We start from the raw sequence: 25,403 nt of genomic DNA on the forward strand, positions 1-25,403 counted from the left end.
CCACCAAGAGTCCCGGTACCCCGGCGCGCGGCACACGATACGAGAGAACGGGACAACGCGTAAAACTATGAGGTTGAATGAGTGCCTCTCGATTGAAGGAAATTGTGTTGTTTTGGTACCGTACAAAGAGCACCACGTTCTCAGGTACTCTGAAATAATAGTAGTGGGCCCATTGTTTCCTGGACAGAGGTAGAATTTCTACTGGAGAGAGTGATGAAAACGAACAAACAATTTGCATAACTTTCCATAGACAGAAGTACCAGCCATGAAAGTTTGCCCAACATGATACTGAACTTGTACTGAAGAGCCAACGGTCTTGGAAATACTTAACTTTTCACTGAGCCAGTCAATTAATGGTCATGAAATACTTGCCAAACATGCTAACTTTCCACTGAGCTAGTCTCAGTAACTTCGACCCTACGAATCGCTTAATTATTATCATTTGGGCATGGTCGGGCGATTCATAGAGTCCAATTACTCGGACGGTCAGTGAGCCAGCTGGATGCTGTGAACAGTTTAATTTTTACTAAACCATGTTGACCCTAATACTAGCCAGCCAGCTCAAGTGTGCATGATCAGTGGTGTGATGTCAGAAAAAGAGGGATTAATTTTGATTGATTAAAATACAGGAGACACAAACTGACAAAGCCACTATTTATATCGGTGGCATCACATATCCTGGCAAGTAGTGTTAACTGGTCAACAGCAGAAAGTCTGGCAAAATTTTATGTTGCTGGCTCAGTGGTAAGTTAGGCAAATGGTTTTCACTTTGAGACTACGTGTATGTAGGAAGTTTGCAGATTTCTCCTTATTGTCCATTGTCCTGGTGGAAAGTTTGGCAGTTGTTTTCAAGGCCATTAGCTGGCTGAGTGGGACTTTTGTAAGCAAATTCTCATCTTTCTTACAGGAATGCCAACTCGCATTCATGCACTGAACATCAGACGTTTTGTATTCCAAATTGGATTTCTCATGCTGAAAAAGAAAAGAAGAATTTTTTCCCACATGTTTATAAATGTGGATTTATGTCTCACCGATGTTTAAAATTACAATAAAGTTATGTAAAATTGATTACAGGGCTCCTTGCGCATCTACAGTTTGAAAGAAGCCTTGTGGTAGGTCTTCACAGGAATTAACTTACGAGAGTAAAATGATAAAACTTGACGTCAGTACCGTGTTATCTTTCAATAGTGTATTTACTTGTTTAGGTACAATGACTGGATGCAATCTACAGAGTTGCAACAGTTGACAGCGTCTGAGCCCCTGACTCTCCAGCAGGAATATGAAATGCAGAAGAGCTGGCACCTGGATGAAAATAGTCAGTAGCATAAACAAGGGGGCTTGTGATTGTTAGGGGGGTATATGGTGATGTAGAAATTGCTATTTTTCTTCACTTGTGCGTTTTGTGGAGATCTCTTCCCTTTTGCAACTTAGTTTCAAAACAAACCACTTTCATTTAAATGTCTTTTTTCTGTTTATATCTCAGAATGTACTTTTATCCTACTGCTGAAGGAGAAATGGGATGATCCAGAGTGTAACGAGATAGGTATAACTGTCCTGTTGAAGTTATAAGTTGCAATCAGCACCTTAATCAGCAAAACATGAAAATTTTTATTTGTTTTTTTTGCTTGAGACTGAAGAGAAATTACATCAACTTTTCAGGTTGCCCATGGACTGAACAAGGCTTGTTGTGGCTTTGAAGGTTCTGTTTCCTCAAACACATTCAGACATCTGATATTTGACTTTGCTAGGACCATAATATGCTGGAGCCATCAGCCACTTGTAATTTCTACAAGGCTTGATGGCCTAGTCTTGTTGGTAGAGAATGTGTTACTTGTTTATCGTGCAGTGCATGATTTTTGTGGATGAATTCAGGGAACCTCCTGGCAAAAACAAAGGCTGGGAGGGAGATGTGAAATTTGGGAGTCATTTCTTTGTGGCCTTTAGGTTAGGGCTAATTTTGGGGGCTTTTTACATACTCTGAAAAGAAAAAATATCCCCAAAATGGCCTTTCTCGTATTTCCAATGTTTTTTCCTATCCATCAATGAGCAAATTTGAATACTTTGGTGAGTTGTTACTGCCTCTAACCCTCCAAGATCCTTCAAAATCCACCAGGAGGCTTTTGGAGGATGTTGAAGGATCGAGGAAGGTAGATTTCCGCAACTTTTACTTGACGTGGTACTTTATGCTCCCTGAAACTTGTCATTTGTCAAAGACTGTGTCATTGCTACATGCACCTGTAGTCGGAGATTTCAGGCTCTTTGATAAGGTTCATAGCAATAATGGAGGAGTTAGAGGGGGTTAGGGTTAACCACTACCAGCCGGGGACTCCGAAATCGGAGCCGTATGGTTTATATGTGTGGCCGGGGTCTCCGAACTCGGACAAAGGAAACAGGGCCCTGTAACAAAAGACCGTACTCCGAACAAAAGACCAGGCTGCTGGGCATGACCGGCATTTTTCACTCTCAAAAGTGGTGATAATCCAGCGTTATTTTGAAACCGTATAACAGGGTTTGGGGTATTTAGAGCAAGCGGATTACCACCGGGGACAAAAGCTCTCCACCACCGCAGCGATGAGCCACACAGCACCGCTGCATGCTAATCTGGCCCCTATTGAAAAGAGGTCAGCAGTGCACTGAGCCAGGTTCGTGAACAAAAGACAGTTGTATAACACCGCACAATCTGGGCTCTGTTTACAAGGCTGCAGGCCTGGCTGAAATATTCGGGCGTCAATGAAGGTCACCTGTCAACTTAGAGTAGTGCCTGAAGATTACTCCGTGCGGCTATAAACAACTTAAATGGAATGATGAATTGTTGAAGGATTTTGAAAACAGAAAAAATGATAGTCATGCCGGCCCAGCATCCTCAACGTTGAAAAATGCCCCGGCCCGAAGTGGTTAATGAGGTGTTATCTGGCATGTCATTGTAGACATATTTGATTGGTGTGGATTCATTTTTCAGATTGCATGTGTGGAGATGTCAACTTGTACTTCATAGACCCAGATGACAGCGGTGTGAAAACTGCAGAGGTGGAAATCATGATAGCAGGTGATTGGATTCCAATTATTCGCAAGAATCACTCGGCTCCTGCTTTACAGAGTTGGTCACTTTGCAGCAGGCTCAGTCCACAGGTTTTGTGAGATAAACCAGTAATTGCTGAAATGTCGAGGTGGGGTTGAATTTTCCATTTCCCTCATAACAGTATGAAATATTGTAATATATATCCAGCTTTTGCAAGATTTGTTAATTCATGTGTAAATTGTTCTTTTGTAGAACCATCTTGTAGAAGGAAGGGAATTGGCCGAGAAGCGCTTGTACTTATGATTCAATATGGTAAAGCACAATTTTTAAAAAAAAATCTTAATAAAGTCAACAACATTTAAGAAGCAATTTGAATTAACTTGTGTCCCTTCTGTCATTGTGTACGGCATGTTTTCAGCACAAGATGTCTTAATTCCGGAATCTTTGTCTTTCTTCAGGGGCTACTAAACTCAAGGTTCGCCGATTCATTGCAAAGATTGGGCTCCAGAATCAGCCAAGCTTGGCTCTATTCAAGAAACTTGGCTTCAAGCAGGTAATTAGACATTGTATCAAATTTAATCTGACGTCAGCATTTTTTGTGTCTTTCTAAATTAAAACGAAGTATTTTGTATTTGAATTTTCAGGAATCGGTGAGTGAAGTCTTCCAAGAAGTGACCTTGCAACTTGAAGTGACTGAGGAAGTCCAGCATTCTCTGAATTTGCAGACAAACCACATGAAATACAGAGACTATAAGACAAAAAGGTGACTGGGACAGACTTTCAAATGCCAAGGCAGCAAGCTGGTTGTTCTTTGTGTTAGCTATTCGACAGGACGGCAATATGGCCAGCCAAGTCAGTTAGCCACATGGGCAGGGTGCTGGTCAGCTTAAGTTAACCAATTACTGCATAAAGGAGATGGAAGACCAATTGTGGACAAGTCAGTTGGTCGCAATTATGTGGAATTGTTGCAACTTGGTTCGGTGGCTTTTAAGTTCTTGGCTGGCTAGCAAAGTAATCAACTGACCAAGGCACTCGGGAGTCCGTGCACATAAGGAGGCCCACTAAACCATGACCTGGCCAAATGAATTGGTAGCTAGTCCAGCAAATAGCCAGCCAACCGGATCAGCAACTACAATAATAGGCCAGCCAGTCTGACAACGACATGATTGACCAGTCTGGTCACCAAATAATAACCAGGTTATTCCACTTTTCAAATTCCTGTCTTTTTGGTCACGAGGCCAATCATGAAAGTTACTAGCAAGTCAGCTAATCAACCACCAGTTCAGTGGACAAGAAGCCCTCCATTGGCTTTTATCAACCAGGAAAGCAGCCATCATTTGTAGCACATACACAGATTGAGCCTGCATATAAACAGCTCATCTGACTATGCCACGGCACTTAAACTAATACAGGTCCATGGCATACCACAAACTAGTGCTCCATTACTTATTATTAATAGAAATTCATGGAAGGGATAGGTTCCAAAGATCACACAGGATTTCCTTCTTATATTGACATACATGTAACAAGAGACAACATACCCTCAGTCAGTGTAACGTGTTTCCTATGGAGAAAGTTTATTGAAATTACATTGTCATGCAAAATAAAGAACAGTCCTTTCTAACAAGCACTAGTTTTGTTTACACATTAAGAGGTACATACAAATGACTTCTTTTCAAGTTTACAAAAGAAAATTGTGTTAATCCATATTACATTTTCACTGCCATTTATACAAATATACAGAGCAAGGTAAGTTTATTGGAATGATTCTTCTGACTGCGGAGTGAGGAGTAAGCCATGAGAGTTGGTTTAAGCCTTAAAAAGCAGAAAGACGAGCAATGCTGAGTACGAGTTGCAGCCTGAGGAATAAAATGGAAATGCGATAGCATAACTACAAGCCCCAACTTATGCATCAGGAAAATTGGTGTGCTGGAAAACAGAGCTAAAAAAGTTGCTGACAGCAGAAACAGAACAAAGCTACCTGACATTTTTGATTGCAAGTTGTGGAAGACTAGAAATACACTGCTGTACATGTCGGGGTTGCCAAAAGTCAACTGCGACTCCACAATTCTCTGTAATTCTTAAGTCAGATCACAAATCCGTAAACAAAGGAAACCTTAGTTGAAGTTTCATTTGAAAAGCTTGTGAGTTGACTTGGGTCTAAATGACTTGTGACTGATCGGCCTATAATTTAACACAGCAACGTGTTTCCCTATGTGACTGCCAAGTCTGAATTGTAGTCCATGAAATCAACATGACTATCAGATACATGTATATGTATATCCAGAGCCTTTAAAGGTGTATTCAATTAACATAAGACTGTCCTATCAAAAGAACATGCCATGTGAAAGATGTCTTTAATACTGCTCTAGTTATGTACATGCCTGAGCATATTGGTAAGAATCTGTTCTCACAAAGCTTACCGACAACATAATGAATTGTTACTATTTCCTGTGGTCACCTATGATTAACCTGGCATTCTTCCACAAAAAGTAAACTTTTTCACTTCCGTACTCAAATAAATTGATGCCATAGAGCTATATGTATAAACTAAAGCGATGACTTGTGTATTAAGTGATGTCTGCTGGGCACATCCATGTTTATGCACAAACCAATGGAAAACTCAAAATTTTGTATGGCTATTGGCATATCTGTGTCCGTACTCGAAAACAATATATCAGCAAAGCTGATAACACAAAACTAATGCACAATCAGTAAATGTGTATTTCATTCTGCTCTGCGTAAACAACGCACACGTATGCGTATGCACTTCAGATAATTTTGCTGTGACTTTTTAAATTGGATTTTAGCGGTACCCAATGTGCGTTGCATTTGGAGTACGTAATTTGATGTTCATTCTATCTGATTTTGAATGTTGTACAAGCACGCACATGGACTCAAAATATCAGCCAAGGACAGCGTCAAATTTTCTCTGCATGAAGAAGTTAAAGCTCTAGTGATTTGATACAGCCCCATGATTGATGCACAGTGTTTAGAAATTAGTTTTTGTATTGAAAATCCATTTAACATTTCCAAATGCAAATGAAACAAACTGCTTCACTACCCTTTCAGAAACTTGAATATTCATGTACGCATTTCTTCCATTCTAAATTTCCAACACAGGAATAGATACAGTCTGCCTTCAAATATGCCAGCATTTCATATCATACCAAAAGCACAGTTTTCAGCACCAAAAAAAATGCAGTGATTACAAATATACCCTCTTGGATATTAAATAAATGTTTATAAATTTTGAAAGACTTCAGAACAGATGATCACTGGGACCATTCGTATGTTTTACCAGATCCTGACTAGTAAAATGTACATTTAATAATACAAACTTTCACCTCACAAAAAAAAGAAAGAAAGAAAAGAAAATGCCTTACATGCAATGAGCCAGCTTTGTATGGTTCAAATTTTGTCATTCAATTTTGTCAAAGCATTCCTTAACTGGGGGTATTGGTATTGACTGATAGCATAAAGCAGCTTGATTGGATAAGGAAGAGGTTCAAAAACAAGCAAGCTGATGAGTGGTTGGTGACCTGGTTTTGAGGTGAAGCATGAGGCGTCCCACTAGGAACATTTCATTAATGGAAGTTCACTAGTTCAGATTGGAATTTCCACAATCCCTTATGATTCCTAAGAACACTGTGACGGCCAATCAGCATGTACTAGTAGACTTCTCCACTGGATGCAATATTTCTCTTGTTCCAAAGTATGTCCTTGGGATTAAAATGGATTCCATTCAGCTCTAAGGCCAGTTACAATTTTTATTTTTGCATATTTAAGTTTAGTTAGCATACTTTATATCAGCTTGATATTTCAGCTCCATTACTTAACTGGCTGCCCATCGAATTATTTATCAAATGCTGTGAACAAAAATAAAATGCAACAGATTTTTTTCTCAGTATTTGAGATATTTTATACTACATAAAGGAATTCAGGTTTTCACCGAGGTGTTGAATTCCCAACAATACATGTGATCATGTACATGTGTCAAAAGACACATTGTTATAGACTGTTTGCATAGATGATTACATAAGTTGCAATATATGTTAACAGTTACATATCTCTTACAAAAAATAAAGCATATCAAATGCGAAATAGAAAAAGTGTATGATTTCATTATCAATAGAAAAATAGCTGTTAAAAAAGGACTCAATCTATAAGTATAAAGAGATCTTTGCCAAAAATATGTTGCTGATTTTTTTCCCAATGTCAGCAATGAGGGAATGTCAATTCCACAAAAAGTCTCGGCATCCATTAAACAGTGAGTAATGCACAGATTGACATAAACTTTACAGGTGAAAATGTCAATTACCAATTGAGCGCTGATTTGCTTGACGAACTAAGCAGCCAGAAGTTGCATACTTTCTACAGCAATCCATCTATGGATCTCTTAATTACTCAAAGCTGCAAAATTGGCAGCAGTTTCAGAATGGCGTCCTGCTAAGCAAAGGGATGGAGCAAGCAAACTTTGGTTATAAGCGAGGCGTGGTTCCAGACTGCCAACCCTACACATCTAGGGCACGGATATGTTCTTTTTTTCCGCAGCACACAAATACTTAAATAATACTATTTTTACCTTTTTCTACCTTCTTTTTGTGAACAATTTGGAAAAAAACAAAAACTATAGCACTTCATATAGGGATAGCTATGACAGGAGATGTGGCTCATACAATAAATACACCAGGCAGTCAAATTCACACTTGACTACTATATGATGCTGGATTACAAGTAATCTGAGTGGACTGGTTCCTCTCCACAGACTTTACACACGCAAATGCCAGCACCCACTGACATGTCTGTTTACCAACACCAACAATCATTATGCATGGGTGGCCAAAGTCTGCAGAAAGTTCACCATTGGTTGGCAACAACCTTTGCCTCAAAATATACATTTTGCTTTATCTGTGTTGAAATGGAAGGCTGTTTCAATAAGTAGAGAATTGTAATTTAGCAGAAATCTGTACTCAAAAGCCAGCGTGGTTTTGCTGCAGTTGGCCAAAACTGCACTTGCACTGTCGCAAGGTCTACATTTAAATGAAATGGCGTCATGTCACAGATAGCGAGGATAGTGCACTGCCTGTTTTCAGACTTCAAGTGAGAGATAATGGCGGTGCGCACGACTTAAGGGGCAATTCCACCAGTCCTAGTACTTCGGTGGCTGGTCCAGAATTATTTTGGTGGGGGTTGGTTGAGGTGGTCGATTGTCAAGTGTCAATCGAGCTCTGTCTTGATGACATCACACTTTGCTTGCATGTGCGGATTCCTGAGAAGCCAGCGCAGTGGGGGGGGCATCATCAGTACAGAGGCATGTGGCTAGTTCTAAAAATTTGGGGTCCATTTTTTGTGTGTGTCCCTGTCACATCTGAGATACAATTTTGTAAGAACACATTTTTTAATTTCCAAGAGTGATGAATTAATGCAAGTAACCTGCCAAACAAATAATAGTTTGAAATCATTTCAGGTGATATTTCCAAGTTAAATAACAAAGGTCAGATGTACCAGGGACACACAAATGTCACACTTTTGGACCCCTAATTTCTGGAATTACCCAAATTACAAGAAATACTTTCAAATCATCATACACACACCAGCCACTAGGCATTTCAGGGAGGGCAGATCGGCACTTCTTTTCAGGGGGACACACAAAATTGACACCAGTTACATAGAAGGGGAGTTAATCAGTCACAACTCCTTTTCTCGTACCTGCCCTCGCACTTGACAGATTTTTCTCGGACTTGTTTTTTTTTTTACATTGGTCATATCAAAATATAATGATCCATTCCTTCGTTTAAATCAGGCCTTTTTACACTCATCAGTCTTCTCTTTACTGTTTATATCCACTTGCACTTGTTTCTATTCAAGCAGTGAGTACCAATACTGGGTGGGTACCAGGGAAAGTGACCTCATTTGAATGACCCATTCACTCTTTCCTACCATGAACCCAGTTGAGGTAACTGAGCAAATACATAGAAACTCAAGACAACACTTAAAAACAGTTGTTATTCATCTAATTATTGGAAAACAGAACTCCATGGAAACTGCGTCCAAGTGTCTAACATATCTTGGAGATTTTTGTTTGTTTGTGTGTTTTTGTTCCTCTATTACTCGTTCACTACGCCTATTTCCTTGTTGATGGCGGTCATCCAATTCTTGCGCTCTGTTCCCGTCTCGGCCGAGAAGAAGAAATCCCGGCCGGGTACTCTCACGGTGAACGAGAAGCCCTGCTCTAGCTTGCCCGGGGGAACGCCCTCAATACACTTGTACTCACTCAAGTTGGTACCAAGCACCACCGACTTCTTGCAAACGTCATCCTGGGTGGGATGAACAGAAAAAAAGCTCACAATTTACTGCCTGATGTCCATCCACCAGAAAGTAAATGATACTACAAAAAAAAAAAATGATACTGACAAAAAAAAGGGCAATGAGGTGAAGAACCATTCTCACATGGCCATTGTGAGGGGGAACAGGACGAACCTTTTCCCAGGGAAAAGATACAAAAAACAGGAAAAGGAAAGAAAAAGCAACCCCCCCCCAAAAAAAGAAGGAAAGTGGACAATGAAAATTAGTTTCCATGGCAATTCCTTGAAATGAACTCCTTTCCCACTAGTAATGGTTTGATACATGTAGTTCGGATGAGATTACTTTGCCCCCCGCCCCCCAAAGGAAATATCCTGGAAAACGCCCCTGGGTTTTCATTACTACTCTTCCATATAACTGGCATTAATGCTGGTTCAAGCTTGAGCCATAGTTTGTGCCGACATTACCAACGTCAAATGTACATGACATCATAAACACTGTTCAGCTACATCCCCCAAACACTTCCAGAATTGTAGGTCTCATTCGAAGGCAGCCAGCCATACTTTCTGAGCGAACAATGTGATGCATATGGAAACGTCTTTCACGATGACGAGGTAACTTTTTACCTTGAATTTACATTACGCTAAATCTACATTCCAACTGAAATATAACAACTCATTCGCAAAGGCTTTCTCTGTGACACAGACGGAACGATCTTCGATATAATGGACTCTTAATTCATTCTGTAAATTTTTATTCATTACGTACACAAAATCTTGGACTCGACTATGAAAACAAACTTCTTTTGAAGAGTAACAAATGTTTTTTCATTTGGATTTGTAATTGGTCAGTGAGTTATTTTTCAATTGATGCAACCATCAAGAGTGACAAACTTGTTTCCTCACCAGGGGTGTCTCGTAGTATGTAATCCTCTTGTGAGTGAGTATCACCCAACGCTTCCGGAAGGCTTCATTACCTTTGGAACCTGTTTTATGCAGCCACCCTTCTTTAATTATATCTCCTTTGTTCAGTATCTTGGTTATCTGTGGATACAGCAAATCGGATCACTTCTGAACTGGAGTATGCAAAGAAAATTTAACCGTACCAGGACTTGACCTGAGACCTGCATACCGCTCTTCTGGTGCTGTACAAATACAGAATGCAGCCCAGGAATCTCATCCTTATGACACATGTTCCATAAAACTACAGTTGACAGAAACACTGTCAAGGGAAGGATTTGAACTTGAGACCTTCAGGCTGCAATTCCAGTGTTCTACCCAGGGACCCCAGGGTTTCCCTGCTCATGCAAGTGTAAGGCGGCCCACCTCACTGATTTCAGTGACCACCTCAGGCTTTTCTGTTGAATTTTACCACCTCACACTTAAAATATACAATAATGGAAGGAAAAAGCAAAATATCTTGGATATTTTGAAATAGATCTGTTTTAAATTTTTCAGAATGGTAAGAGGCACACACAATACAAGATCAATTTTTTTTTCAGAGGAGAAATTTGGAGAAAGTGTACTACAATGGCCGGTTCATACTCCCTGCGTATTCACTGTGTACGCAGCGCGGAGGTCTATTTTGAGGTGTCTGCAGTGTGTGAAGGAAAGTGCAATGCATAATGAAAATACGCGTCCTTGCACGCAGTTTCTGAAAATAATGGATAGTGCGTATGCACCAAATGTATGCGTATTCAGACAAATAGAAATTTGAAAACTTTTGTCGGATACGTAAACGCACCCGAGACTTGACAAAAAATGAAAGTGTGAATGTCAAATGCGGCATTCACAGAACGCAGTGTGTGTGTGCAAATGCTGCGAGTATGAACCAGCCCTTAAACTAAAGAGAATTTATTTTAGGCCTTTTTGAAAATGCTCGCTTTGTTTAAAGAACTTGAATGTTGGCAAAATTTGTTTGACCATGCATCTAACACATGTCAGTGACCCACGGGAAACCCTGGCTCTGCCATCTCAGTGTTCCTGTCCAACGTAAATCTTTGTGGAAGGGATGTACATGTATACAAGTCATTCATACATTGAATCCCCAACCTGACTTGTGAATGGTCACTTTTCATAAAACGAGCCAACGTCACGAGCACAAATGGAAGCAAAACGGTAACAGGTTTGGACCATTTACAGACCTCTTCCTGGCACAGGCCACCTGGAAATGCCACCATCAGACGGTTATACTTCATGTGACGGATGGCGTTATACCAGTCAATGATCTCCTGCAGAAAAAGAAGGAGGAAGAAATATTGAGCATAAAATGGAACACACATACTCAATTCACAAACATAAATGTAGAACTTAAACAATAATAACATGATTTCTTCAGTACATTAATTATTCTAAGGTTTGCAGTGCAAGACTTGTTTGTAACTTAATTCTTGGGATCAGGGGCTGGCTTTTGTAGAGCTGCTAAAGACAGAACTCTGTTGAGCACAGACAAATTTTGCTTAGCAACAGAGGGTTATCAGCCAATACGTCATTTGATCCATACTGCCTATTCAGTGTTCCTCACATCTGCTTAATGAGTAATTCAGCTCAGCAATGTTTCCTATTCAGAAACTCTACACAGATGACTCCAGGCCTCTGTTGGTTTAATCACAGATCACTTACTTTTCCAGTGTCAGTGTAGACGAAGATGTTACGAATTTCCCCGCCCTTCTGCTCAAAGTAAAGCTGCATTCCATTGGGATTGCCCACCTTGTCCGGACAAAAGGCGACGTGCAGTTTCCCTAAATCAATGACAGCCTTAGGCTCCTTGGCCTGCAAAGACATTCAGAGGGAAACCAAAGATTGAAACAATAACAACTGTCTTTTCACTACCAATTTTTTATTCTGTGTTGAATCTTATGTAGAATGACCAATTTTTTGTTCCGTGTTGAATCTGGTCCCGAATAATTTTGGTTCCTTCAAATCTTCAGGACCCAACACACGTGTCAGGATTTTGCAGCATATGCTCCTGTTTTGTTTTGGGATCTAAGATCTTAGAGCTCATTCAAGTGATTCATTTTTGCCCATTCAAAAAGGATTCTGGCGAATAAGGCTTGATTGTAATAACAAACAAGCATAATTAAAAACCATAAAATATGGTGTGCAACAAACTATGCATAATGGAAAGTGGGAATTATATGTGAGAGCCCGTCCGGTCTGAACTACTGCAATTTTCGGAATATAAGCCACCCAGCGCATAAGCCACAGAGACATTTTTCAGCATGAGAATCAACACATAAGCCGCGGCTTATAGTTCGAAAATTACAGTGACTTAACGTTAGTTCACATACATGTATTTTGCGCCTGAGTTTACACCATTGGTAACAGTAACTTTTGATGTGTTAGATTATCTTCAAACTTTGTCTTTGGGTATATTTTAGACAAGAGTCAAATACAGACTTAGTACTCAACAGCTTCAGTTGACTCTCATTTCAAATAATGTTTACATGAATCTAAACCCAAGCCTTGAATACACAGCCCATGGTCCCAGGTCAAAACTAAAAGGCACACATGTACATGTATATATGTATGGGCCAGTTACAGATGTGACTAATAACAGGGTTACTCCAGTATAAAACAGAATCACTCCAGGATATGGCTTCCATGAATACAAATCCCACATCCTTGCCCAGTGACCTTGGCCTTTTCAAAAGCCGATGGCCCTCCCACAGTTGGTTAAGCATGCAAAAATAAAAAAGGGTAAAATAATATCAATGACAAGTACGTACACACATGTACACACAACTGAGTGGAAAAACCAAATTGGATGAATCATGACTTTGAGCTATTACGTCCAAAAAACAAAAACAACCCCAAAGTGGCTGGTGATCATGATTAAGCATTTCTGATTGCTTCTTGTTGGCAAATACAAGAGCCAATTCTTCACAAAGCTCTAAATCTAGTGATTGTTTCCTGATGTGTGTACTTAAAAGGCAGGGGAGGAAAATTTTTATTTTGGTGAATTTTATTCAAGTCATCTTATATACCAATTTTGATCGCGTAAGTTCAACTACCATACTTCGGTTTTGCCCAGATGTTGACAACAGAAGCCACCTTTTAAGGACAAAAGCTTGTGGAAAGTGGTTTTTGTTTCAGTATTGTATTCCAGTCCACCACAGGTCCCAATCCATCGCCAGTCATTCTATCTTAAGCCAATCCACACAAGCTAATCAAATGAGCTGTGACAAAAGCATTCTTTTGTCATTGTTCACCCTGTTACTGACCATGTGAGGGACTTGTGACTGGACTTGTGACTGGACTTGTGACTGGACTTGTGACTGAACTTGTGAAGAGACTTGTGAAGAGACTTGTGACTGGACTTGTGACTGGACTTGTGAAGAGACTTGTGAAGAGACTTGTGACTGGACTTGTGACTGGACTCAACTATAACACTGGATTTTGTTATTCTATTCGCCTGCATGGGAGTTCATTGTTCTTCAGGCATAAATTCAGAGGTCATGCTTGGGTGGACCGAGGTACATTCTTTCCATTATGTGCCACGTATATCTCTCTCAAGCAGTTGCTGGCTCAAGACAGAGCTGTTCGGCATTCACAGCACAAAACCATATTGTGGACATTCTATGAGAATGTGTTCCACACGTGCCCAGTGCCTACTTATACATGTACATGTAAATGTAAATTGGTGTCTACCGGTACTCCTCAGGCACATGATTCAACCTGCACTATCCTTATCACCATCAAGAAGTATCCTCACTGGAGCAGTGGCATTTTCAAGGGTAGGGGGAGGGGGAGAATCTTGGCTTAGCCTCTATCATAGTTGTACATCACCCTCTGCTTCAAGAATCAGTTGCACACATAAGATTGACATAAGATTCCTTACCGGTAGCTCCACAGAACTCAATTTTTGTTGCAGCAAAGAAGATCCAATTATTTGAAATGTGGCTCAATTTTGGAATGTTTCCAACTGGTTTGAAAGGTTACCATCTAAAAACCAGTTATGGGGCATGAGGCGGAGTGGGAAGGGCTCTACATACATGTACATGTAGTTCCGCGTGCAAACTTTGTTCGGACTTACATCTGCTCTGTTGTAGTATTTGAGGGTGTAATCGGTCTCCGAGAGGACGAATCGGCGCTCCATGAAGTTCTGCTTGTCCCTCAGTTTCTTCCACATCACCCCTTCCATCTCTTTGGTCCGGTACTTCTGCAGGTTGACATTGACGAACTCCTGCCTCTCATACTTGCCACGGATCCACTGCTCGCGGACCACCCTGAGTAAAACATAACACCAATGGGAAACAAACATTTTTTTCCACTCCAACTCCAGCGCGTGGGACTTCATGTACATATACAGACAGAACTGCAGGACTGCTCTCAGTTTTGGACCAAGTATATCACAACACAACTTACAGGGAAAATAAAAAAAGAACACCAAATACATGTAAAGTGCTAAGATATAACTGACATGATCTACATCTTAATGTACATTCCACTACTGGTGTCTTGGGCAGCAATGCCAGTCCTGGTTGTACATGAAAATAGCGAGGATGATGGACTGAAGATCCTCAACCAGCCACAATTATTATAATCTTGACTTGGATAGATGATGGCTGGAGAGATTGTAGGCCTAGTTTCTCAATCAGTTTAATAATGATTCACTGCTTTTGATTAAACTTTCACTACATTGTATCTTGCTGCAACTAATGATGTAACTTCTGCATCCGCCATTGATTCTGAGTGTTCATTTGGCACTGTGCACCAAACCCCTTGTGTATTACTCATGTTGGGTATCCACACATCCACACGATGTACATGTACTGTAACTTGTAAGCACCATGAATTGGTGACCCTTCTGTGAGATAATGAGCTACATATAGTATTGTGTATTGGGCCTGATGAACAATTTTTTAAAAAAAGGTGACACAAGTGACACTGAAATACGTGTGCAATGCAGTGCTGGAAGTTGGTACAATGTACATGTACATGTAGTTCCTGGAAGTTTCTGAGTGCTCAAAAAATGTTAATTAATTCCTTTAAAAAGTAATAAATAAAGGCCATTGTATGGTGATTGGTGAATAAAACAAGGGCTTTGTAGTTACACAGGAAAACATATACTTTCAAGTTTTGGAATCTTGTGGTTTCATTTTCATGCTGGGAAAAAAGTATTCAGTTCTTAACCAGGAAGTACTGGTACTGTGCATGTACATGTAATTGCTGGGCAAACCACGCTACAAGGAAATAATGCTAAAATTCTCCCAAAAATTCTTCCAAATTCCTGGAACATTTGCCGTTATGGCCGTAATTGTTGATGACGTCAATGTCTGACTTGTTTGCTCACTGTTCTATGGTTTACTGAAAAAAATAAAAAACAAAGGTGTACGCGCAATTGCAGGACAGGACAGATGAGATGTTTGTTGTTCAAAATCAAGGTAATAACCTCCCTGTGCTGCAGGTTTACTACTCCAGATATATACGAAACACACCACCAGTACTAAACATGCAAACCTTATCACAGCTGTGCTGCTTAACACAAACGGTGCCTTCTTATTATCACTGGACTACGATTCCTGAATACACCAGCCAAAAAAACCCAACTTCCTGTAAACTCTCTGCTAGTTTTTATCAGCAGCTAACGTTCAATGAAACAGTTTACATACTTTGAAAGAACTGTGGTCTTTTTGCACGTATTGCATGGCAGGTAATACACTTTACATGTAGGCCTACACGGCTGGCTGGCTGCATTGTCATCCTGCACAGAATAGGTGCATTTACTTCACGGTGTTGCTCATACCGCACTTTTGCTGAACTGCATTATTCTACATGCACTGAATATAGAAGATTAAAATGGGAGCAAAAGAAAATCCCCATGTTGTATTGCTATCCTTGTATTTTTGTGGGGAAATTCCTTTGATCTTGTGCAGTAAAAAAAATTAGCATATAAAGCACACTTTTCTAATTGCTTGCAGTTGGTCCTGAATCATTTTCCTTGGATGAAATTTTGACAGAACGTCCCTCATATAAAACACTTTAATTTGCTTAAAAAATTCCCCATTTTGAGTAAATTCCAAATATCAGTTTCATGAAATTCTTATGGGGTACCATTTTAGTATCCCACAAGTACAACAAATGTTCCTTATGGGGGTACTTCCTATTATTCTGGTATCCCACAAGGCACCTTTAACACATGCAGTAACTACAAGTACAGTGCAAAGTAAGTGTAAAGTACATGTACAATACATGTACATGTATGTAACATGTACATGTACCGGTACCCTGTAAAGTACACACATCTTGACCTTATCATGTGCAACGTCTGGCAAAATGAGATACTGGCCAATTGCCTCCATGACAAAAGAAAGCTTACGGGGAAATTTGCAGGGCACGATTTTGTACCAGTGGCAGTTCAAAAAACACTACATTGTCTGCTTGCCAGAATGACAATACACGGAGGTATTTCACTGCAAAGGGGAATTTCCCAATCTCTTCCGCAAACTGTGACATATCAAGAAATGGGAATTTCAGATGTGTACCGAGTTGTCACATATATATGTGTTCATGTTCAAATTCATACATGAAAGCTTTCGTTTCGGAAAATGTTGGTGTCTAGAAACTTCAATGAAATTGTTCTATCCAAGTGCTTGGATACGTCATGACATTAAATGCATATTTTGGAGCCTGTTTGGTTTCCATGCCTTACCTTTTAGGGTGTACATGTACCGGGGTACGTGTACGTGTATGTAAAACGATATTAAAATTTGAGGATTCAGGACTGTTAGGGTTGAATATTCATGAGGAATTCTGTGATGTCAGTCTAAGAAGAAACTATCCATGTTGAAATGATTTGTACTCAAACAAATTCTGGAATATTGCTGTTCTAAATTTCCATTTCTTGGATCATTCATGGGGACTCTCTCTCAGGTATGTTTTCGGTTAGCAAATTTTGGGTTGATAATTTGAACAGGAAGGGCCTCTGAACTCATCTTCCCTGGATGACTTCACAAGTGTCCAAGTTGTCAGGAACAGCATCTATACACAATTGTGATTTTTTTTTAAGTGTTCCTTTTTTCAATAAACAAAAAAAGGACGTCAAATTGTTTCTAAATATCAAAGAGTCTAAACTTGCACAAAAGTGTTCAGAAAATTGTATGGACCCTAAGAGTGTGGATTTTTCTGCTGAAGAGACTGAGTGACCTCCTTTCATATGACCCGTGTTAAGATCGAGTTCAGGCGGCCTGTTCTTATGTATGTTTCTTGTTCTTGGGCTTGAAGGATGGGAACACAATTGACTCAGGAACACGGTTCTCTGAACAGGATCACCACCTCCTTGTCAGGGTTTAACAAGAACACACGGAAAATCTACCCAGATTTTGATTTTTGAACTGACGCAAAAAAAATGTGAGATGGCTTGCAGAGCTAAAGATAATGGAAATTTTTACATTAACATTAATACATGCAATTTTCCATAATACAGAAATGAATGTTCCTTTTTAAAAAGAATTCAGCCCAATTATCCAAGCACTAACCCGTAAAGAACGTACTTGGATGCTGTCTCATTACTTGCCACAAACTACCAGAGAGAAAAGGTTGTACAATTCCAGCATTCTAGCAGCCGCCCCACGAACAACAAATCGAGCTGTAAATAACACATTTCCATATTTAACGGTGAAACATTATTACACACGTGCCAAGTGCTCTAACCAAGTGCTCTAACCACAAACAGGTATAACTATAATGCCTTCAGCAGTTGACACCACTGCTTCAGCAAACATATGGTTTAGCATTTCTGAGGCCAAGATTTGGATGACACCCTAGCCACACAGACCTCCCCTTGGACCTCGCCAGCATTTCCATTTCCGGTTTCCTGGGAACTACCATACCGGTACACTGTACCTTTGTACTGATTCCCATTCTAGCTCTTCCCCTACATCGTCGCTAAGCTGCCATTTTGGCTTTGAACATTTCCAACTTTTACATGTCTTGCAAGCACTTTGCTCTAAAAACAATTTTGAAATCTTTGTTCACATGACAGCATGCATCTGTCAAATTTCCAAGTGCCACCTACAAAAATGTATGGTACATGTACATGTACGTTTGCATGTGAATGCAGGCCTATTAATGTCCAGTGTCATGTACATGTTCCTTGTTTACTACATTGTAAATGAGCACTCTAAGTAAAGCTGAGACATAACTGAATACCTAAGTCAAGACACATTTTTGCACACCGCACATACAATGTATGTACAGGTACACGTTTTAAAAAACACAAATCATTTTTTCACATGAACAAGGATGTATGGTGCGGGATATTCATTTTGCATCTTAGTATGCACACACTAAACTACTGTGTGAAGATACATGAGGTTTCTTTAATTCCTAATTTGATGAAATGTTTAAAAAGTTGGTAGTTTGAAATTTTTTTACAGGTGAGTGTTGTTTGAGTACTCGCATACCGTACTCATACATACAAAATACAGCTGGCTTTTATGTGGACGATGGCCGACATTATAAAGTCACGCAAGATTTTGCTCGCCACAAAATTGGAAAAACTTGAACAAGGGCATATCCACCGCACCACTATCCAGAAATGAAAACAGGGAACTGCAAGAACGACCCTGAATGACAGAAACCAGTTTGCCTGATTTCGGAAAAGGAAGTACCGGTGTCCAGCCTGTGAACCAAACTTGTACATGTACCTGTCACAGGACTGACTTCTGACAGGAAGTAAAATACAGGCCCACATGCATGGACAGCAACTGAGGGAGACAATTTCTCCATGTTGCAGTGTGGATGTCCAATTCCAATTTTAATTTGAGACGTTATGTTAACTGTGCGGGCAAATCATGGCCAAATTTGTTGCAAAGTTTACGACACAGCACACCAACATACATGCACATGTACAAGGCCTATCAGCTCGTTACTGTAAGTTCCGACACTAATTTTGTAGACTCCAGCAATCAGTACTTTGCATAGGGCTTGGTGTTCCAATCTACGGTTTACTTCCCGCTTTGTGAATCACTAATTTATGCACCAGACTATGCCAGAGGGTTTTAATTACATATACAATGGATAAATGCCAATACACCTGTACATGTACCTGAATGTATAGCTCCCAGAGTCAAACTTAAAAGCAGCCTACACATTTCACAAAACAGTTTGGAATTTGAAATGACAGATGTCTCAGGCAATTCTCTATTGACCTGTACTTCCACTTCCCCCTCAAAACAACCAGGTTTTATTCAGCAATCTTCTCATTCAGAGATACTGTTGGACAAATGGGAGACTGGTTTCTCCGTGCACCTTTACAGAAACTTCCATGTACATGCCCCAGTGCTGGTGCGTTTATCTTCTGGTTTTTTTTTTTTTGAATTTGTGAACTTTAGCATAGTTTTGATGATCACTTACATGCAGTCAAGGACAGCAAACACAAAAATGAAATAAAACTGTACAACTTTTGTGATGTGCAATTCACCAGACTAGGATCAAAAAAAGTGCATGATGTACTTGTATACTGTATATGGCGATGCACATTTAATATATGAATGAAAAGATTATAGTTGTGCATGCTGAATAGGCATTACTCACAAAATGGGAATTTGGGATTGTGTCCCTGAGTCCACTTAATTCACTGAACCCTCTGGATTGAGAAGGAATCAGACTATTTCGCAACAATTACAGGTACGGCCTCACTGGGCTCAGTTTGAAGTATTGTCGACTTGGACAACAAAGATGACATGGCTTTCAAGCACAAAGATGGGAATTTTTTCCCCCCCTACAAAGGCCTACAGTACATGTACTGTACATGTACCGCATTACCTCTCAGACTTCATTCCCTCACATACAAAGTTTCAAGGAAATTTCTGTGTACACAGGGATTGCCTCACTTTCGATTTAAGATGGCCAACCAGTGAATGAGGCTGCCAGTAATTCATTTACCTGAATCCCAAAATGGCAGTTTTCACTTGGATTTTGTTGATCTGACAAATTTCTATTCAAAGCAGTGAACGAAAGACTTTCTGTTGTTAGCAGCTGAATTTGGTTGGTCGAGATTATCGGTACACCGTACTCATTCATTTCCTTATACATCCGTGGAGACTGAGGACCCCATACATACATGTAGTGTACCATCAGCATTGAGAGAAACTACATGTAAATGGTGTGGGGACACTCAAATGTCCCTAGAACTCAATTCATGCTCATCACAGGAAAAGAAATCTTCCCTATAGGGCGGCACTGGTTAGGGCAGGTACATACATGTACAATTACATGTACCGTACTTGTACATGTACGTACATGTATACAACATGTTGAATACAACTTAATTCAACATTAATATTTATTTATTTATTTCGCTTCTCGGGAAACACAGGTAAACAAAACAGACATATGAAGTACTTGAAAAGGGTATGTATACAGTATACAAACACGAGGTGTACATGTAGATTAAAAAGGAAAACGTTCAAGTACGTGCACTTCCTGGTTAATAGTTTTGAGACAAAATTAGATCGTAAAATAATACAGTACAGTGTACATGTACATGTACTGTAAATGTTTCCATGAGTTGCGTAACTTTTTTTCTGATTCACAGTTTCCAATGGTTTGGGTACATGTACACCGTACTATGTCCTTATTTCTATTTCCCGATTTACATGTAATATGATTTCAATTATCTTAAATTCAACTTTTTATTCATGGTTCTTGATCCCCCATTTCAGCTTCTATGACCTTTCCAAACTCTTTGTGACTTTGTCAGTACTACATACATACATGTACTCAGGCAGAGAATTAGGGGAGGGGGAACCCTCCCCCTCCCCCAACTCTGTGACAAAAAAGGAGTAAAAAATGGGGGGAAAATAATAGAAAATAACTTAGGTCCAGAGTGCATCAATACCACTGTGAACAATCCATGTATAATGTTTCACCATCATTTCTGCTCATCCACAAAAATGAGACGCCTGACTCCTCCCCTGGAAAAAGTTTAAGATCCACCCCTGGTACAGCACTTCTAGTCACTGACCTCAATTCCTTTGATTTCTCCAGATTTTCTTGATTTCTTTGATTTCACCAAATTACTGTTACAAATTTGATACTTTTACAGTTCTACTGGGCGAAGCGTCCTACATGCTGTTAAATTCTTTGAGGAAAAAAACAATGAATGCAAAGACACCACACTGGAAGCAGTCTCCGTCTGTTCATAACAACATATGCAGGAAGAATCGTTTTCTAAGATTCCCGTCAACAAATCAGAAAATTTAATGTACACACATGTATAAAGTATTTCTTACATTAACAGTACTTATTTCCCTCAGTCAAAAGTACACATATATATATATGTAGAAATGTTCATAACTTAGATAACTGCACTTATCCATGTATAACTCTACACTCTAGGAACAGAATCCACAGGATGTATTTTCTGTTTTGGGTTTTTGGGTTTCCAAAAGAGAAATCCGAGTAGCAGCTCAGATGTACCTAGATGTACATGTGCACATGTACTCCACACGTTTAGAGATTTTCACCTTTTGCCAAAACTACCCAAAAAAAAACACTGTTTAGACTAGGAATAAAACACGTCTTGGTTTGATAAAGTGATCAGTTACAAACAAGAGTTTATCCCATTTCAGGAAAAGAACACAGAATAAAGAGACAGGGTGCAAGACTGCTTTCACCAAGAGTTAATGGAGGACATTTTCTCATCCATCTTTTTTTCACTGCAGGTTTCATTACCCCCAGTTTTAGGACCTTCATTTAACAACCATGCCTTGTGCATTTCGATAACACCAAATGTTATCATGGATCACTGGAATCATGCCTGTACTTACTCAGGATCTGAGGGTAACATCGGTCTCCGGTAACTCACGGGTACGTCTAATTCATACTTCTCCTTGGCCTTCAGATTCCCATTCACTTCCATAAACTTTTTAGAAAATGAACAAATCAACGTTATTTGTTAAACGTTTTCAAAATCCCATACTTCGAACATGTCACAATTTCTCACACCTGCAGTTAATTTCACCAAATGTACACGTATGTTCTCAAAATATTTCTCTTTTTTTTTTTAAATTAGCATACATATACAATGTACATGTCCATATACACGGTACAATGAACCTGTGCACAAGCTGACTATGTCTTGTCAAAATTGCTCTCCAGTAGACTTGGAATCTGAGGCTGAATACTTTTATTCAAGCGGTTCCATGTATTTTTTAAGTTTCAACCTTCCAACTTCCAATGATTGGGAACTCACTTCAACTTGGTCCTCATTCCACCGGTCCAACTGAACGGATGTCACTTTGCTAATGTGGACACCCAGCTTGCGATGTACCGAGGCGCACGGCACGCACAAGAACACACCCAGGTTGTATGATGACCAATTCGCTCTATCTGAAAATGAAATCGCAGCAAATTTTCAATTTCTGAAATTTAACCTTCCCTCTTTTTCGTATCCACTTGCCACACTGTTTCTTCCCTATACACCAAAATCAGTATTCTAGCCACGGTGGGTAGCGCTGGGCAGCACCGCCCGGTACTGCAAATTTCCGCCCGGCTCTCAGGTTCAAATTGGCTGTGCCGCCCAGCACGGATTTCAAAAGAATGAACTGAAATATTACTGAAAATGTACCAATTCAATTGTATTTCAAGCATCAGAAAGCATTGAGAACATCTAGCTAGCACTGTTACAAGACAAGGCAGCATGCAAGTGTTCGTAGTCTTGGCTCAAGACCAGCCAAACAGCAGTATCAATTGAGGGTGCAAATCCAGTCCGGCTATGTAGCTAGAACACTGACCACAATGGCCTTTCATTTCATTCAATTCCTGGAAATCCTCCAGCGCTGAGAGTCAGAAAGAAAAAATGACATATCCTGTAATGTACAAAATAAAAGATATTTCCATACCTTTTGGGGACAAAAAAAACCAAAGACAAAACTGATTTAAATCATTGTTGAAAACTCACTTGTTTGTTAATAGATAATCACAGGGATATATCAGGTTGCTGGTTCCTTTATGGCTTCCTATTTTTGAGGCACAAATGTCCTATAATTCTCTCTCTGTATTTCTTTCTCTTAAGCGCATAGGGACTTCCAAAGTGATATGCGCTATGTACATGTACATGTACAAGAAAAGAAAGTTTATTATTATTATTATTAAAACAGAAAATGTTAAAAAGAACGCATCATCAATATGGATCAAACCCAGCATACAATGCTTCCAAGTATAACACTAGCCATCAAGCCATGCAGTCGCTTGGTGTTTTCCAACCTCAAGGCCACGTAAGGGTGATTTGATGTACTACTACTACATACATGTACATGACTACATGAATGTATATGATTTGGGCCTAACAAATTTTAGCCATGGGAATGCTGTAACATTTAAGAAGTTTAAGCCATGCCATCGTTGTAATGGAAAAAATGCAGGTTGATTCATGAGCAACATCATAAGCATGTTATACTGGAAAGTGCTCTCGGTATTTAATAGACAATGATGAATGTTTAAGAGACTTCTTAGGCTGATTACAATTAATCCCTTGTTTATCAGCACCCAAAATTATGTTTTTGGGCTGGGAGGACCTTTGATATTTGGTTTTTCAAGTTAGTATTTTCCCGACTTTTCAGTCTAAAAATACCTTTCTTGTACAGTGTTTTAATACTTGAGAGTTCCACATATCATAACAGCATGATCAGATCAATCGGCCATAATTGAAGGCAAGACTAGAAAATTAAAAAAAAACACACAAGACCATTTTTGTGGTGCAGACACATCTGCAAGGTTGAAAAGGGCCGGAAATCTCTTAAAAATTTGGAAATATCAAATAAAGTTGGGGCAGTACGGAAAATCCAGGTGGGTGGTGATGACAGACAAGGAATAAATTTTTAAATGACCTTACTTGAGGTGTTATTTATACTTTTTAACATGGCACTAGTAAACTGTAGAATGTGAAGTTGATTTGGGCTGATACATGTTTGCTGTAACAGCCATATGTGAGTTGGACAATTAAGAAAGAATTCCAAACACGGACGCCACTATTTTTTGCCTATAATTACCTACTGTTAGCTGCAAACCAAAAGGTTGGGGTCCTACAAATAACAGTTGCTAAAATTAATTACTGTGTAATGTCACTCTGGTTATTTGGGTCGAGTAACTTTGGAAAGAGTTCCATACAGACATCACTTGACCGTTGAAGTTGACGCCCCATGCACAAACTATGGGACTGGCCAGAAAAAAGCAAAGTAGAACCCGATCAGCCGTGATTTTTTATATATAGTGAGGCCTACACTCTATTCATTTCATTCACGGACAGACTGTGACGTGAATGAAATGAATAGAGTTTAGGCCCTACTATATGAATAAAATCATGGCTGATTGGGTTATCCCCTCGATCGGGTATACCCACACTTACCCTACATACATGTAAATCAGGTCCTAAGCTAAAGTTAAGCTTCATTTTTTTCCTTGCTAAACTTGACTTTTTAGGACATGTTATCACTTTCTGAATTCTGATGGCTAGGAAGCTACTACACGGGAAAATGAGTGATGTCCGTGTATGGAACTCCAACCGTAACTTAAATCGAGCCCATTCGTTCAATGCAAAGTCAGCGGTGCTAGAATACCAAAGTAGTTAGACTCTACTAGTTGGAGCCTACTAATAGACTCATCATGGCCGGGGCCTGAGCTCTACTTACTCCCATGACATGCTTGATTTTCATCTTTGTCGTCCCGAACGATTCTCTCGCCGCAGTCAGCGCAAACATTGTTCCCCGGTTTCTTTATAACTTCCAACAGTTTCTTTACGGAGGGATCAGCAGACATTTTCCTGCAATTTTTTTTTACCAGCCCTTGTTGACGACGCTTACTTTGAAAATAGCAGGAGTTTCAACTATCTATGGCTAGGCTATATGCACCGGTCACCGTGTGCGGGTAATCTCGCATTCATCTCAATGTTCCAGGGCGTTTTCGTGTACCACCAACAAATCGTCGTTATTTCCGTGTAAGAGCGGCCTGTATGATACCTAGGGGATTCCTGTAGGCCTCTCCATACTAGGCCGGTTGGTACCTGCCTTTTTTTTTTCTAGATGGCGCTGTCCTGCGGCCTGCTTTGCAGGGTCCAGTCCACTAATTCAAGC

The 25,403-nt window shown here is 39.8% G+C and overlaps 2 protein-coding genes across 6 annotated transcripts; one reads left to right on the forward strand and one right to left on the reverse strand.

Moving 5' to 3' along the window:
• Nucleotides 1-27: 27 nt before the first annotated feature.
• LOC110980907 (N-acetyltransferase 9-like protein) lies at nucleotides 28-4,872 on the forward strand. 5 transcript variants are annotated; one of them, XM_022237971.2, is made up of 7 exons: nucleotides 28-144; nucleotides 1,206-1,315; nucleotides 1,484-1,543; nucleotides 2,960-3,046; nucleotides 3,272-3,331; nucleotides 3,478-3,572; nucleotides 3,664-4,872. In XM_022237971.2, the coding sequence occupies exons 1-7, from the start codon at nucleotides 68-70 to the stop codon at nucleotides 3,784-3,786; spliced, it is 612 nt and encodes a 203-aa protein (XP_022093663.2). In that variant the 5' UTR covers nucleotides 28-67; the 3' UTR covers nucleotides 3,787-4,872. The 5 variants fall into 5 exon arrangements, with proteins under 5 accessions (XP_022093663.2, XP_086995024.1, XP_086995021.1 ...); XM_087138895.1 differs by having other exon boundaries at nucleotides 29-189; XM_087138898.1 differs by lacking the exon at nucleotides 1,484-1,543.
• LOC110980917 (arf-GAP with dual PH domain-containing protein 1-like) lies at nucleotides 4,573-25,259 on the reverse strand. Its single transcript, XM_022237991.2, has 8 exons — nucleotides 24,963-25,259; nucleotides 22,526-22,662; nucleotides 22,101-22,195; nucleotides 14,360-14,552; nucleotides 11,947-12,096; nucleotides 11,469-11,555; nucleotides 10,231-10,368; nucleotides 4,573-9,339 (listed from the first exon to the last, which is right to left on the reverse strand). Exons 1-8 carry the CDS (start codon nucleotides 25,087-25,089, stop codon nucleotides 9,130-9,132), a joined length of 1,137 nt encoding a protein of 378 aa, XP_022093683.1. The 5' UTR covers nucleotides 25,090-25,259; the 3' UTR covers nucleotides 4,573-9,129.
• Nucleotides 25,260-25,403: the final 144 nt, after the last annotated feature.

The sequence above is a fragment of the Acanthaster planci genome, linkage group LG07 (assembly GCF_054643075.1).
Source record: "Acanthaster planci isolate LZ-2023a linkage group LG07, COTS_SCS, whole genome shotgun sequence".
In the NCBI taxonomy this organism is placed as follows: Eukaryota; Metazoa; Echinodermata; class Asteroidea; order Valvatida; family Acanthasteridae; genus Acanthaster; species Acanthaster planci.

What these genes read in the sequence shown, in the direction of transcription:
- LOC110980907 (XM_087138895.1), top strand. Translation starts at nt 68, where the DNA reads ATGAGGTTGAATGAGTGCCTCTCGATTGAAGGAAATTGTGTTGTTTTG. An exon ending in CCATTGTTTCCTGGACAGAG is followed by an intron (nt 190 to 1,205) that starts GTAGAATTTCTA and finishes TTACTTGTTTAG; the next exon opens with GTACAATGACTGGATGCAAT. An exon ending in GGTGGAAATCATGATAGCAG is followed by an intron (nt 3,047 to 3,271) that starts GTGATTGGATTC and finishes GTTCTTTTGTAG; the next exon opens with AACCATCTTGTAGAAGGAAG.
- LOC110980917 (XM_022237991.2), bottom strand. Translation starts at nt 25,089, where the DNA reads ATGTCTGCTGATCCCTCCGTAAAGAAACTGTTGGAAGTTATAAAGAAA. An exon ending in GGAATGAGGACCAAGTTGAA is followed by an intron (nt 22,196 to 22,525) that starts GTGAGTTCCCAA and finishes TTTTCTAAAAAG; the next exon opens with TTTATGGAAGTGAATGGGAA. An exon ending in GTGGCCTGTGCCAGGAAGAG is followed by an intron (nt 10,369 to 11,468) that starts GTCTGTAAATGG and finishes CTGTATCCACAG; the next exon opens with ATAACCAAGATACTGAACAA.